Below are 13,030 nucleotides of genomic sequence, written 5' to 3'. Positions count from 1 at the left end.
ACGCTGAGACCTCGTAAGAACGTCGGTTGTTGAAGCACATGTTACCGTTCAAAAAAGTCCTCGTTGTTGCCACGTTGTGTATGACATTGAACCTGCCGAAGAAAGCAAAAAACAAACAAAGCGGTGTGGAATTCTCACGAGGAGGTCGCGCAAGGTAACGGCTTACGGGTTAAAGCCACACATCCTGTGTCACCCTTTGTAACCGGAGCACTTTCAATCGTGGTATTTGTGTAAATGCAAGTAGGGTGGCTGAGCTCGACAATACCCACGACAACAACGGCCTAAGACGTGTTATCCATTTACTTTAATAAATAACACGCTTGGAACCACGGCAGAGCGATCGCATGTGGGCAGCATCAATCACGCAGCACGGTGGCCTTCCCGCAGTTGATGTCATCGGTGAAGGTTTTTCTTTAACAGTTTTTTCTTTGCTTATCTCTACGCGCCCTCGCCCACGCAGCAGTGTCCATGAGGTCACCACAGTCAGCCGATTAGTAAGTTGCGTGTGACGGGGTAAAGTGTGGGTGCCCTCGCCTCTTACAGGATGTCCGGCCTGCATGGAAGAGTAGGCCAAAGTCACCCTCGGGGAGGAGTTGCCTCGAGAGCTCTCTCTGGGGTGGATTATGGTATTTGAGTTGAAATGCACATCGCAGATTTGATTCATACAGCGGCGTCTAAACGCGACCACATCTCAAGGTTCTCTGCAGGAACGGTGGTCAAAAAATATGTGCCCGCATTTCTAAGAAGTACAAATCATGTGAGAACACTAATCTTATTACGAGCGAGAAGCGGCCTATGGGTTCCGTTTCATGTGAAATGCGCAACAGATGCACAACAAGAAACATTTGTGGGCAAATTTTTAAATTGGTTGCTTCTTTGTACTAAGCAGCAGATTCCAAAGCTGTGAGGCACATCTTCTCTGTGCACATTCAATGCGACATGCATTAACCTGGAAAAAGAATACGTATAAATCTCTACGTATATGTATGTCACCATATTCCGTTATACTGTGCTTGAAGAGAACGAATAGGACCGTTTAGCCGTGGCGTTCCACGGGGAGGGGAGTGGGGCAGCAGGAGCGGGAAAGGGCAGGGAAGCCGGGATGGAGGTCCCCAAGTGGACGGACGGGGAGGCCGCTGCTCGCGACACGCGGGGGCCCCCCAGATGCCTGCGTGATGCCATTCCACTGGGCCTGACTTGTCTGAAAAGTCCAACGTTTCCTGCAAAATATTACAGAGCCGTGGCGCGTCACGGCTACAGCGTGGAACAGGACCCCTCAGACAGCGCTGTGGCCGTGTGCGTGGCGCGTGTAGCTCGCTCCTCCGCTGCCCACGCTTGGTTCGTGGCCACGCGCGGTGCCATCGGGAAGTGGTGTTTGAACGTCGGTCTACCACCCGGCCTGTAGTGAATACCTGTTACAGTGAATACCTGGTACAGTGAATACCTGGTACAGTGCCTGAACATCGGCGGTGGGGGGGACACAAAGGCAGGATGTGAATCCGGCCGCACGACTCGCTGGTGCCGTGCGCCGTGTTTGTGCGCGTGAGCTGAAGTGCGTGGCTGTGCGCGCCGCGGCCTGTGAGTCTGTGTGCGTGTTCACAACGGAGCGGGGGAGCGGGAGCGTCGTGCTCGGCACGTGGCGAACATCGGTGGTGAATTTAGGAACTGGTTCTGGGCCTCCCCTATGTCCACTCGGCCTAAATTAGTACCTGGCGTGTAAATGTCAGCACTTGGGAGACAACCGGGCGTGGCTCTGACCACGAGTGCCGTACCGGCCTTTATAGGTGCTCGCTAACAGCACTACTTTTCCCAATAGTCTGTTTGGCTTATTTGAGACCATCTTGCTTTATATTTGTCCATGATACAGAGTACACACACACACATAATTGTGTCGGTTTATGCTGTCTTCATAATCTGTGTCCATGCATATTCAACTGTTGCAGCCAGAGGCGAATGTGGTGCCGGATCCCATCGGTTTTGGTGCGATCAGGTGCGCAGGATGAAACTCGGTTGAACACAATTCTCCCTGTCACAAGAGAGACCTTGGAGATATTGGCTTTCTAGGCTCAGTTGCTAGATTTCACTATTTATATTTTGAGGTCATTTTTTGTTTGTGATGTACTATATGTGTGTGCTGTGTTATATGCATATTCTATTTATTTTTGTGCTGGTTTTGGCTCGATAATATACACAATGTTAGCCGTGGCCTGGAGTTGAACCCAGGTAGCCAGGTTTGTAGTGCAGCGCACCACCACTCCCCGATGTGAGCCGGGGTAAATAGTCAATTCTCATCAGTATCTAAAGTAATATGTTGGTGTTTTCATATTGCTCCTAAGAGATAAAGGTCAATCTTGAAAATGCTGACTGCGTAAACTGTGTCTGGATCTGTGACTTTTTTTCGGTTACCACGTTCGTAAAACTATACCGTGCTCATGAAAAACATTTCACAGTCCACTCGATGCAAAGTTACGCACTCCTCACGCGCATGTCGTGCCTGTAACCCGCACTCTAGATCCACAAAGAGTCCCGTAGACACTTCGCTCAGTCTTGGTGAAGGTTCGGACCGCGCGCGGGATCAGATTGTCGCCGTGTTGGTGTTTATTATACGACACTTTTCGAAACCCAAATCGAATTTTACAGCTAGTCAATCACGAGCAACTGGTTTCCTGGAGCGTTTTTTGTGAGAATGTGGGTGGTATTGTCCGCGCATCGCCGAAGTAAGACGGCCTTTTGTCGTGGCCACCCCTGTCGTGAGACGCAATTGCACGGTAAATGCGTCTGTAAAAATTCGTATTGTGTCGGCAAACAGAGCAAAATAGATTTTTTTTTCTCTCTCTCATCCAGAGCATTAAGATTAACACAGTTCCTTTTGCTCTCTGGGTTAATCCGGCCAGTGTTGATACACGGTGCTCTTAGCTTATGCCAGTCTGTCGTCTTGACCGCCTGATTTCACAGACAAAATCCATCGTTATTACACCTAACGTTTTTTAAGAGGATTAAGGTATTAGCTGCTTTAGAAAAGCCGTCTAATCTTCCATTCAGTGGAGAGAAAGAGAAAAAATAGACTATTTGTTCTTTTTCATTTTTCAATTGCCCTCACGGATCAAAAGGAGGATGCTTTAAAACCTGGTGCTTTCACTCCACATAATGGCCCAGGCAATGCGTGGAGCCTCAAGCCCAAACGCACATTGTGGCTCCGTAACTCACACATTCACATGTAGGACAATATTTGCGTGCGCAGCGGTGATCCGATGTGGTACAGTTGGGTCTTTGTGGCCGGTAAACAAGGCGAGGGAACATCCATTCCCGGCTGTTGACCGCCGCCGTCCGTGGTGGTGGCTGGCGAAGCGAAACAGTCGTCTTTCTCAAAAAACGACACGAAAACAAAATTGTCAACAACAACAACAACACCTCCGTCAATAACACCGTGGCCTCGGAAGGCAAGGTGTATCGTAGGTGACGTTCCGGGCAATGGCCCTTCTTCACAGCACCGAGACGCAAACGTAGTGTCTCTGTAATAATTGGTGCTTTATAAATGTGGACGTATCGCGATAGGCGAGGGTATGAATTCGTAGAACCTTTAAAACAGTCTGCATCAGCAGCAGGCCATGCTTTCCCACCTGATGACGGACGCTTGTGTTGCGCCCGAAACGTCGTGATTTAATTTAGTTGTTTTCATTTATTTATTTTTATTTTTTACCTACGTGACTTTACCCAAAAAACCAAAGAGTATGAATTCGTACAAGTTTGCGTGCCTCCCAAATGGTCATCGTGGCCACATCTAGCGACGCATCCAAACTCCATGCCTTGCTCTTCACCTGGTTTTTCGAGAGCTCGTAAGGATGGGTTTAAAGCGGTGAATGAAGCTGATGACAACCCCCGATATCTCGCACAGATGAGGATTGGGTCACAAAAGCGTAGGCTTCGGTCAGAGTCCCACGATGAATGTCAGTTGCTCTCCGGTTCCGAGAAGCTGTGACAGAGTGGCTGTCTCACAGCTAGGAAGGTTGCGCGTTGGTCGGGTTCAGGGGTCAATTCGAGTTCCACTTTGCGCAGAGTCAGCTCTCATTGTGTTGTAGATTCATCCCGGCCGTAGAAATGTCCACCACCGGTTTATGACGAGTTGAGGACTTTCTGACGCTTGTTTGAGTTGAGGGATGTACTCAGTACAGGGATGTGAGTATGTACGTTGAACTTCTTTCGCACCATACGCAGCCAACCTTGCGAATCGGAGGTGCAGGATGTACGTTGCTTACATTTTGTTAAGCAGACTCGCATAATTATGCCAGTCGTTTTGTGCAAGAGTTGAAAACTGAAAACACGAGCTGAGATATGTATATATGAGTTGAATTCAGATTTTTTTTTTTTTGCTGAAGATGAGAGAAATTTTCATTTCGGCCTCTGTGGAGGAGGCTGTGAACGACTCCAATGGGTGGCTGGCTAACGGCAGTGAGCAGCAGAGTACCACGTGACTCACACAGAGTCAGGTGGCACCATGGGGAGCAGAGGTTGTGTATCTACCAGTACCTTTAACACTTGAATGTAATAATCGAATGTGTCATTTACATATTCTAACTGACATGTTACTAAGACGTTTTCAATTCGTGTGGTCACTGCAGCGGTTTAATTTGAGATGATCTCTCTTGTTGCGAGCGGGCGTTGGGTGGGTCCGCGGCTCTCAATTGCAGCATCTCGAAACTTGTGAACTCCGCCAAAGTTGTAAAGTCAGATCCTTCAAACGTGACATGGAGGAACGCGCGGGACACAGACGACCGGCCACAGGGGAGATCGATTTCCCGCGATCGCTGCGATTGCACGGCGCGCGAAGCACCCCAGACTCTCCCGACAGCGCCCTGCCGCCTCTACCCCTCTACGCCTCTCCACCAGCGTCCGCTCAAAGTCACGTGTCAAGCAGCCTCCCACTTCTGCTCACCTCTGTTGGTTTAGCATCTTTCAGCTTTCATTTTGAGCTGAACGAGTAGAGCCGCGGTGATTGATGGATTTAAATGCCATTTAATGTTATTTTTGTGGTGAAATGGACATTTTCTGACTTACTGCTGTAAACAGGAGATGAGTGGGAAGGAGTTTGAAACCTGCCAGTTCAGATTAGTTGAAAACTCGCGTGCTGCGCTAAACACCACTTTCATTTCACCGGTCCAGACAGTGGCCATGGGATTAGATCTTGGATTGTTCAAGAATAAAACAATGGCAAGATTTCTGTCTGTCACCAAATTAAAATTAGTTTTAATCTATAATGTTGTATGAAAACCATCTCACGAGCCCTCCCGTACCAAAGACAGATAACTGCGTGATTTAACTCTGCGTCGTTGGCTAAACTATATCACGAAAAGATGGGGGCTGAAAATAATATCTGTGGCCCCACCAGAATTTGAGTTAAATTCCACCGGAAAAGTGGCGTAATTTTCCCGTGGATTTGAGAGGTCGTTGAATGTGTGCGGGATCCGCCACTGGGTGGCCTCCGTCACCGTCGTCAGATCGTGCCACTTGGAATGCGCCCAAGCCACCGCACGGCCCTAACGCCGTTCCCGCGGCTACGATGTCTCACACGACGACAACGGCGGAGGTGGCGGTGGGGATGTTTCGTTGTTATAAGGTGGACGCCCACCCGCCCGCCCGCCTACCCCGTTGGTGTGAGCGCATCGGTTTTGAAAAGATTACTCTGAAAACATGGTCGGGTTTCCAAACTGCACCTTCCAGCAAAGCAAAAGAGTTAATCTTCTTAACTTTGGAAAAAAAAAGAGAGTCTGCTATTCACGAACTTAACTTGCAAAAGACAAATAATTGCCCAACATTTTTAGAGCGTTTTGCCGTGTAAGTTGTGCCATCTGAAAGAAGTGTATGTGGATTAGACGCAGTCGGGTTTGTGTAATGTTTTCCTTGGTGTTACTATCGATGTGAGTGCACTTCAACAACACTGCTTGCCGCTTTAGTCAATCCACTGCCGGATGTGGGCCTCTACGTGTGAGGATTAGTTTGACCATACTTCACCTTGCTGGTCAGTGCAGGTTCTGTGAAGAAAGGAATGATCCATCGAGTTGTTGGGTGAGTCCGATTCTTCCCTTCACCGTGTCGTCCTCGGTCCCACTGCAGCAAAGCCGTCGTACGCGTCGGCGTTTCTCTCGCGCTCGGGATCCCCGCGCGGTGCAGCTCTCCCGTGATTACCCACAAGCGGCATCACATTCAGTGCTGGAGACTTGGTCATGATGACAAGGCGGAGCATTGAGGGGGGGGGGGGGTGTGCCGAGCACTGCAGTGTTGAGAAGCGCTGGCCTAGTTCACGGAGTTGAACTCTTTATAACCCCCCCCCTCCCCCCAGTGCAGTGAAGGGTTCCAGAACTGTGGCCTGCAGGCCACACCCGGTGGTCTGCAAGTCCGTGGAAAGTGTGAACATCGTGGACAATGTGTCACGCGGTGGTCCTCATTGAGGACATTCATCCATTCCTTTCTGACCGAGTTTCCGTAGGAATTTTGGGAAGCAGTAGAATGAGCATCTCTGCAGAGGTTGCTCTCAGCATGTTAGAGGAAGCTTGCCACATCCACGACATGGGGAGCATCAACTGTGATGTTTTGGGCACGTGGCTCAATTCTTATTGGTTGACCCCGCCTTGCAAGTTTCTCGGTGCTGCATCGTACGTACGTCACTGTTTGTCTCGGCAGATGCAGTTCCCTCCTTTGCAGAGATTGGACGGGCCGTGGAGCGCGTGGTGGCCGAGGGAAAGGGCATGGACAGTGAGGGGCGGGCGTGGGACGACGTTCTCATCTCGCACGAGCACAGCCACATCCTCTCCTGCTGCTGGCTCACGCTCAAGGTCCCCCCCCCGCCTCCCCCGCCCGTTCTTTGTCGTTGCTCGTGCCTCTGTCGGGGGAACCACGAGCCGTGTTGTTTATGCGCCAGTCTGGCACTGATCGACACAACATCAAGTTCGGTTGCTGTTAAGGACTTGCAGCCGACAAAACCGTCCACGTTGATCAAACCTGGTGATGTAGAAATGGGGATAATTAAGAAGCCTTTTCGGCCACGGTGATTGCATCACGTGCCGCGTGCATGCATTGCTCCCTCTCCCCGTGTGACGTCAATACGTGCGACATCGCGAGATGCCAACAGTACGCACGACGTCGTCAAACGACGCCGCACGCCGCTCAGCCACGAGAGCGGGTCGGGCGCGGATGCCCCAGGTAACTCTGATCCGCGCGCGTGCCCACGCCCGATTTCCCCGAACAACCCCGCGTAGGAAATTGGCCACCTGATGGTCGGCCTCGGCGAGAACGTGCTGCTGCTGTCGGCGCGGGATCAGAGGGCGGCCGGAGCCGGGACGCCGTTTTTCGCTCTCGTGCAGACCATCACGGACGTGCTGAAGCTCATCCTCACCTGCTGCAGACACAAGGTGCCAGCGTCCGTGCACGTGATAACTCGGCGTCTTGCTGGGAGAATGTGTCGTCTAGGCCACACTGGGTTTGTGCATCACGGTTTTCTTGCGTTATGGGCTCACTGAGCAGTCCCGTTGTGATGATGTTTAAGTGTGTGTGTGTGTGCGTCTTGTGTGTGGAGAAGAGAGGTGAAATCTTGAATGTGTCCTGTCGTTCACACGCAGTGATCCGACTGTACAGATTCTCTAGGCTGTGCTCTGTAGCTCTGCGACGCGTTTGTGGGTTCTGCTGCACGTCGTTCGGCACGATGTCCACACGCTGGGAGATTCGTCTTCAATTCATTTCCTAAAGAAGCTCCTGGCACGTGGAGCGAAACGTCGGACAACGCGCGGTACAACCCGAAAACACATTGAAGAGTGACTCTTAACACCCGTGGCTTCTTCACCTTCCCAGAGGATGCCCTGATTGGTGGATCCAGTATCACTGCGGACTAAGGGCTTTGAGATAGTTCTTCGGCCATGGTGACTGTTAGACCAATAGAGATTTAATGGACTAGTAATACAATTAAACCATTCAACAATTGTGATAATGTTAAATTGGTGTTGGCCAAACTCCCAAGGTTTACATCTGCTAATCTCACATAATTGCCTATGTTCAAACACATCTACCTGTCAGCTGGACAGTTGCTTTATGAGTGTGCAAATCGAGAGATTTCTCTTCTTGCCATGTAATTGTGGCTTCTCTTTGTAATCGTTGTCACGGCTCTGTTGGTCGATGCATGTCTCTTGCCTTTATACCGCCAGGGGACAAATGATCAATAGCGGTTCTCTCAATGTGCAGTTGTGCAAGGGCACTGCCATCACTGGTGATGTGAGACATCCGCCATCTGGTGGCAAAATCTGGAAAATACATCTTGTGCATGAGCATCGGGATCTTACCCAATTTAGGACACAATTCTTAATTAAAATTGCACCGAAAGAGGTTACATACATATTCCGTCTGATTTACTCTATTGAAACACCCTCCGTATAACAAAGTTACTGGAAAAGTGCTTTCTAAGTAAACATTACATTGGGATGTATAGATGGTAATCGGTGGCGCTCATTAGCACGCACATGAGTGGCGACGCGCCCCGTTTGACCACAGCCTCACACACCCCATTCCACTGGCACATCCGAGCCAGCACGGAGGCCATCACGGCATGGGTGGTTTTCCATTACTCTTTTGCCGTGCCAGGCAGTGTGTGTGAGCGCATCATAGTAGTTTGTGTGCGCGCGTGCAAGTGTGTGTGTGTGTGTTTCACCGCGTCATCAACACGCAACTCGACTCGTGTGCAGGGTGCTATAGACGGCTGCAGCCTGGGCTGTGTGTGTGTGCAGGGTGCTATAGACGGCTGCAGCCTGTGCTGTGTGTGTGTGCAGGGTGCTACAGACGGGTGCTGTGTGTGTGTGCAGGGTGCTATAGACGGCTGCAGCCTGGGCTGTGTGTGTGTGTGCAGGGTGCTATAGACGGGTGCTGCCTGTGCTGTGTGTGTGTGCAGGGTGCTATAGACGGCTGCAGCCTGGGCTTTGTGAAGCTGTGCGGAGCCCTCAGCAGCCACCCCAGCCCGGCCTTGCAGAACATTCCCTCCATCCTCTTGGAAGAGGTGAGACTCCATCTGTCACCAAATCTTCCGGTAGCGAGTCACAGAGTCTCATATTATTACATCTGAAATGTCTAAGTGAGATTTCCCGCTCAAATAATCATCAATACGGTTTCCGGTCCTGGGAATTCAACGTTCCAATGGCAGGGGCCAAGGCCATCCGCAGGACGACTGACGTGCAAGCATTTCTCAGCAGGGCCGGCTCTCCCTCCCTCTCTCTCTCGCGCGCATTCCGCCGCCCTCGCGCACCGCGTGGGTTTCTTCGCAGGCGCTGGCATGCGTGGGCACCAGCTCGTCGGTGACGCGCCGCGCCGGCGCGCTCCCGCCCCTGGTGCTGGGCCTGGTGAGCGGGGAGTGCCGCTCGCGCAGCCACTGCCCGCTGCTGCGCCGCGCGCTGAGCGCGCTGCTGCGGCTCGCCGCCCGGCCCCTGCCCGCCGCGGTCGACCCGACGCGCGACCTGCCGCAGGTGCGTTTGACGGCGTTGGTGCCACCGCCAATCAAATCTAGTTCACCGACGTCGTCATCATCGTCCCTCCCCCGCACCTCCGATTAGCACGGCTGGCTACGTACGGTGCGAAAGAAGTTAAACGTACGTACATAAGGCGTCGTCGTTATTATTATCGGCAGTGATCGATCCACTGCTGGACAAAAGCCATCCCAAGCTGAAGCCATCTCTCTGCCGCTGTTATACACTCAGCGATGCACTCCGCCAATCGTGACGCGGATCTCCCGTGTCGCCCTGTAGGTGCACGCGCTGCACATCCTCCAGGCGCTGTTCCGGGACTCCTCGCTGGGTGCCGCCATGATGGAGTCCGCCGGCGGCGCCGCCCTCCTCGCCATCCGCAGCCTCAGCTCCCCCAGCTGGGCCGTGCGCAATGGGGCCATTCAGCTGTTTGGTAAGGCCCGACGGACTTACGACAAGATCGCGACTCGAACCCCGTTGTCCTCTCGGTTGTCACCCGGCGGGACGAGGAGCCCTTTCGGATCTCTCGTTTTGGAGAACGGCCCGCGGAAGTGGATGTCGCAGAGCCGCCTCTGAGATCCGTTGTTCACGGCCAGCGATTGTCGAGAGTGGGGGCGAGGTGTTTTCTCCTCGCTGTTGGGCACAGTCGCTGCCTGGCTGCCTCGCGTTCCAACTCGGTGGGACTCAGCCTGGTAGCTTCGCGTGCCGTGCTGCCAAATTCAACGTAGGTATCTTGATCTGAGAGTGGACCAAAATCAAAATAATGAAATAAAGCAGTGGACAAGAGCAGGTTTGGGTGCTTTAATTCGTGTGCCTAAACAGGAATGCTTTAATTCGTGTGATTTTGCCTGCTCTTACACATGGATGAGAAACATGGACATTGATGAAAAAGACGGAACTAAAAGCGATTCCGCTGCTGCGTGGACAGAGGCAGCGGAGCGGGTTTAAGAAACCCGCCCCATTGTTTCGTCTGCCGCAACGGGAGTAGGGAGTTGATCCGGCAAGCTCTGGTTTGCAAGTGCAGCGCTCTCACCGTTGCACCATGACCACGCCCGCGTCCGTTTTGAGACGCTAGACGATTGTTGGGTAAAGTAAATAAACGTGAGCGCGTCATTGCCACTTACGCAATCGCCGCCAACGCGGAGCAGCACGCCTGTCGTGCCAGCCCATCCCCGGGCGGGCACCTGTACATCCGCCCACCGTCTTGCGACGGTGGCGGCAGCATCCCTAAATCACCTATCAGTTGATTCTTTCTCGCCCGCGCGTGCGCCCAGGGACCCTGGTCGGGCGCATGCTCGGCCAGATGCGGACGCACGACGAGCACTCTCCCCAGAACGCCGTGACGGCCGGCGAGTTCCTCCGGCACTACCCCGAGCTGCCCGCCTTCCTCCTGAGCGAGCTGCGCGCGGCGGCCGCGCCGCTCCTCGGGGGTCGCGACCTCGAGCTCCTCGTCGCCGTCGCCGCGGCCTCGGGCGCTCGCCCCCCGGCGGAGGCGCTCGCCCTCGAAGGCCGAGCGCCGGCCGGGAGCGGCGCCACGGAGGGCGCCGGTGGGGTCGGGGGTCGCGGGCCGTGGGAAGGGAGTCGTCCGAGTGGGCGCCTCCATCTCTCCCCGTCTCTTCATCCCGTCCTCACCCTCCTCTCCAAACTGCAGCCAGGTGGCGAGGACTCGCACAGGTAACTGCGATCGCGTTGGGTGCGTGCGCATCGGCCTGCTGATGTTCCGATGCGGTTGATGTCAAAGCCAGGAGGTGCAATGGCATCGTGGAATAAAATAATAAAATGCACGATGGCCAGAATCATAGGCAGAGGAGATGAGAGACCAGATGATTCAACTTTTTTTAAATCTAGCATCTCATGTTTGTAAATTATTAACTATCAATGATCTACTTGTTATGGAATTGGTATTTGTTTTACGCAGAGCTGTATTTGTTTATAAATCCCCCGTGTTATTTTTGCTGCAGCTTGTTGTCCGAGTTCGTGGCCCCGGTCGTGGCGCTGGCGAGCGACCCCATCCACGACGTACGGGTCCTGGCTGCCAAGACGCTGGTCGTCATGGTGACAAGGTCGCGACGCGCGCCGATGCTGCTCGCCCTCGCCACGGCCCTGCCGGAGCGGTGGTGCCCCCTGGCCGTGCCGCAGAACGCGCTGCACGGGCGCTTGCTGCAGATGCTCGCCCTGCTCAAGTGTCTGCTCAAAGAACGGGGAGGGTGAGCGTGGAAACGAACAAGAGCTCCCGAGCTCATCGGACTCCTCCAGTCTAAATAAAGATTCTGATTAACAAGGAAGGATCTTGCACGGTACTTGTAATCAACGCAAGCAAGCACTGATGGTAACTGCCAGGGCGAAAAACGATGAAGGAGGAGGAGGAAGATGCGTAGCAGACCAACGCTGTCATCTACAGGAGGAAAAATATAAATCCATCAAATCTATGAAACCATTGAACGTAAATACTGTAACATTAATATATGCAAAAAGGACATCAAAAAATTTATGTTAAATAGGGATGAACCATGAAACTATCATTTTTAACTGAAGGTAAAATGTAACATAAATAATGCCGAAGGAAATGACTGTAAGCTTGCGTAAGTGAATATGGTTATGATTCATATTTGGTTTCTGTCGGGCGAGCCTGCTAATTGCGGCTCTTTAGCCTCCGCCCCCCGACACAGCCAAACAAATCTCGTTGTCACGTGGTGGACAAACGCTCCAATTCATTCAGTTTTTCGGCAAACTAAGGGCATGTTTAAAATCATCAACATTTTGCTTGTAATTCAATGAGCTGGCTTGCCAAATAACGGAATCGGATTAGTGCGTGTGTGCCCACGTGGTAACCGGAGTTAACCGCACTGTGTTCTGGCCTAGCAGTAGCACGATTGCCGCTCATTGAACATGTTCACGGTTCGAATCTGGCAGGCCGCCCTGGTTATTACTGCGGGTGTTTTAATTGGACATATTTGATATTGCCCACGCTGTCCGTCTTGTCAGATGACGACCACTCCATCTCGGTTAGCCAGTGTGTTGAGGTACTTCCATTGATGGCTGAGCAAATTGACATCAATCACAATCATCGCTTGAAAACTTGAAACACGGTGATACTTTCCTAAATAAGCAAGCATAATCGTAAGAACAGACGCGGTGCGAGTCACTTCTCGCATTCAAAGCTCTCCGGGATGCCCCGGTGTAAATCACTATTATCATCATCATCATTCGAATGTCGTTGCGTTCCAAGGCTCGACCTCTGTGCCCTTTGTCAGCGCCCTGGAGCCGCCGGTGCTGCACTCGCTGGTGGCCGCGCTGGCGTCGCGTCGCTGGCTGCTGGGCGAGGCGCGCGTGTGCCCGCTGAGTCGAGCGCTCGCCGTCAGGCTGCTGGCGACGCTGGCGCGGGCCCACGGCTCCCACCCGGGCGTTGCGCGGCTGGCCGCATCGCTCCACGCCATCGCGCAGGACGAGCTCCTCCTCCTCCACCAGCCGGCGGCGGCAGCTCGCGAGGTGCGTCTTGTGGCGACGTACGACCGGGTAGCACCAAGGGCTTCACT

At 52.8% G+C, this 13,030-nt stretch overlaps 1 protein-coding gene across 1 annotated transcript in view; it reads left to right on the top strand.

Annotated features, from left to right (window-relative positions):
• Positions 1–13,030, top strand: part of LOC144729825 (uncharacterized) — a 119,465-nt gene that overhangs the window by 76,648 nt on the left and 29,787 nt on the right. Inside the window, exons 20-27 of the mRNA XM_078610340.1 lie at positions 6,679–6,830; positions 7,254–7,406; positions 8,930–9,034; positions 9,300–9,497; positions 9,777–9,927; positions 10,769–11,168; positions 11,456–11,701; positions 12,749–12,983. Coding sequence (XP_078466466.1) covers positions 6,679–6,830; positions 7,254–7,406; positions 8,930–9,034; positions 9,300–9,497; positions 9,777–9,927; positions 10,769–11,168; positions 11,456–11,701; positions 12,749–12,983 — 1,640 coding nt within the window. The remainder of the gene's footprint in view (positions 1–6,678; positions 6,831–7,253; positions 7,407–8,929; positions 9,035–9,299; positions 9,498–9,776; positions 9,928–10,768; positions 11,169–11,455; positions 11,702–12,748; positions 12,984–13,030) is intronic.

The sequence above is a fragment of the Lampetra planeri genome, chromosome 33, assembly GCF_965212315.1.
Source record: "Lampetra planeri chromosome 33, kcLamPlan1.2.h2, whole genome shotgun sequence".
Taxonomy (NCBI): domain Eukaryota; kingdom Metazoa; phylum Chordata; class Hyperoartia; order Petromyzontiformes; family Petromyzontidae; genus Lampetra; species Lampetra planeri.
Note: the sequence above shows the minus strand (reverse complement) of the source record. Positions and strands in the feature narration are given on the sequence as shown.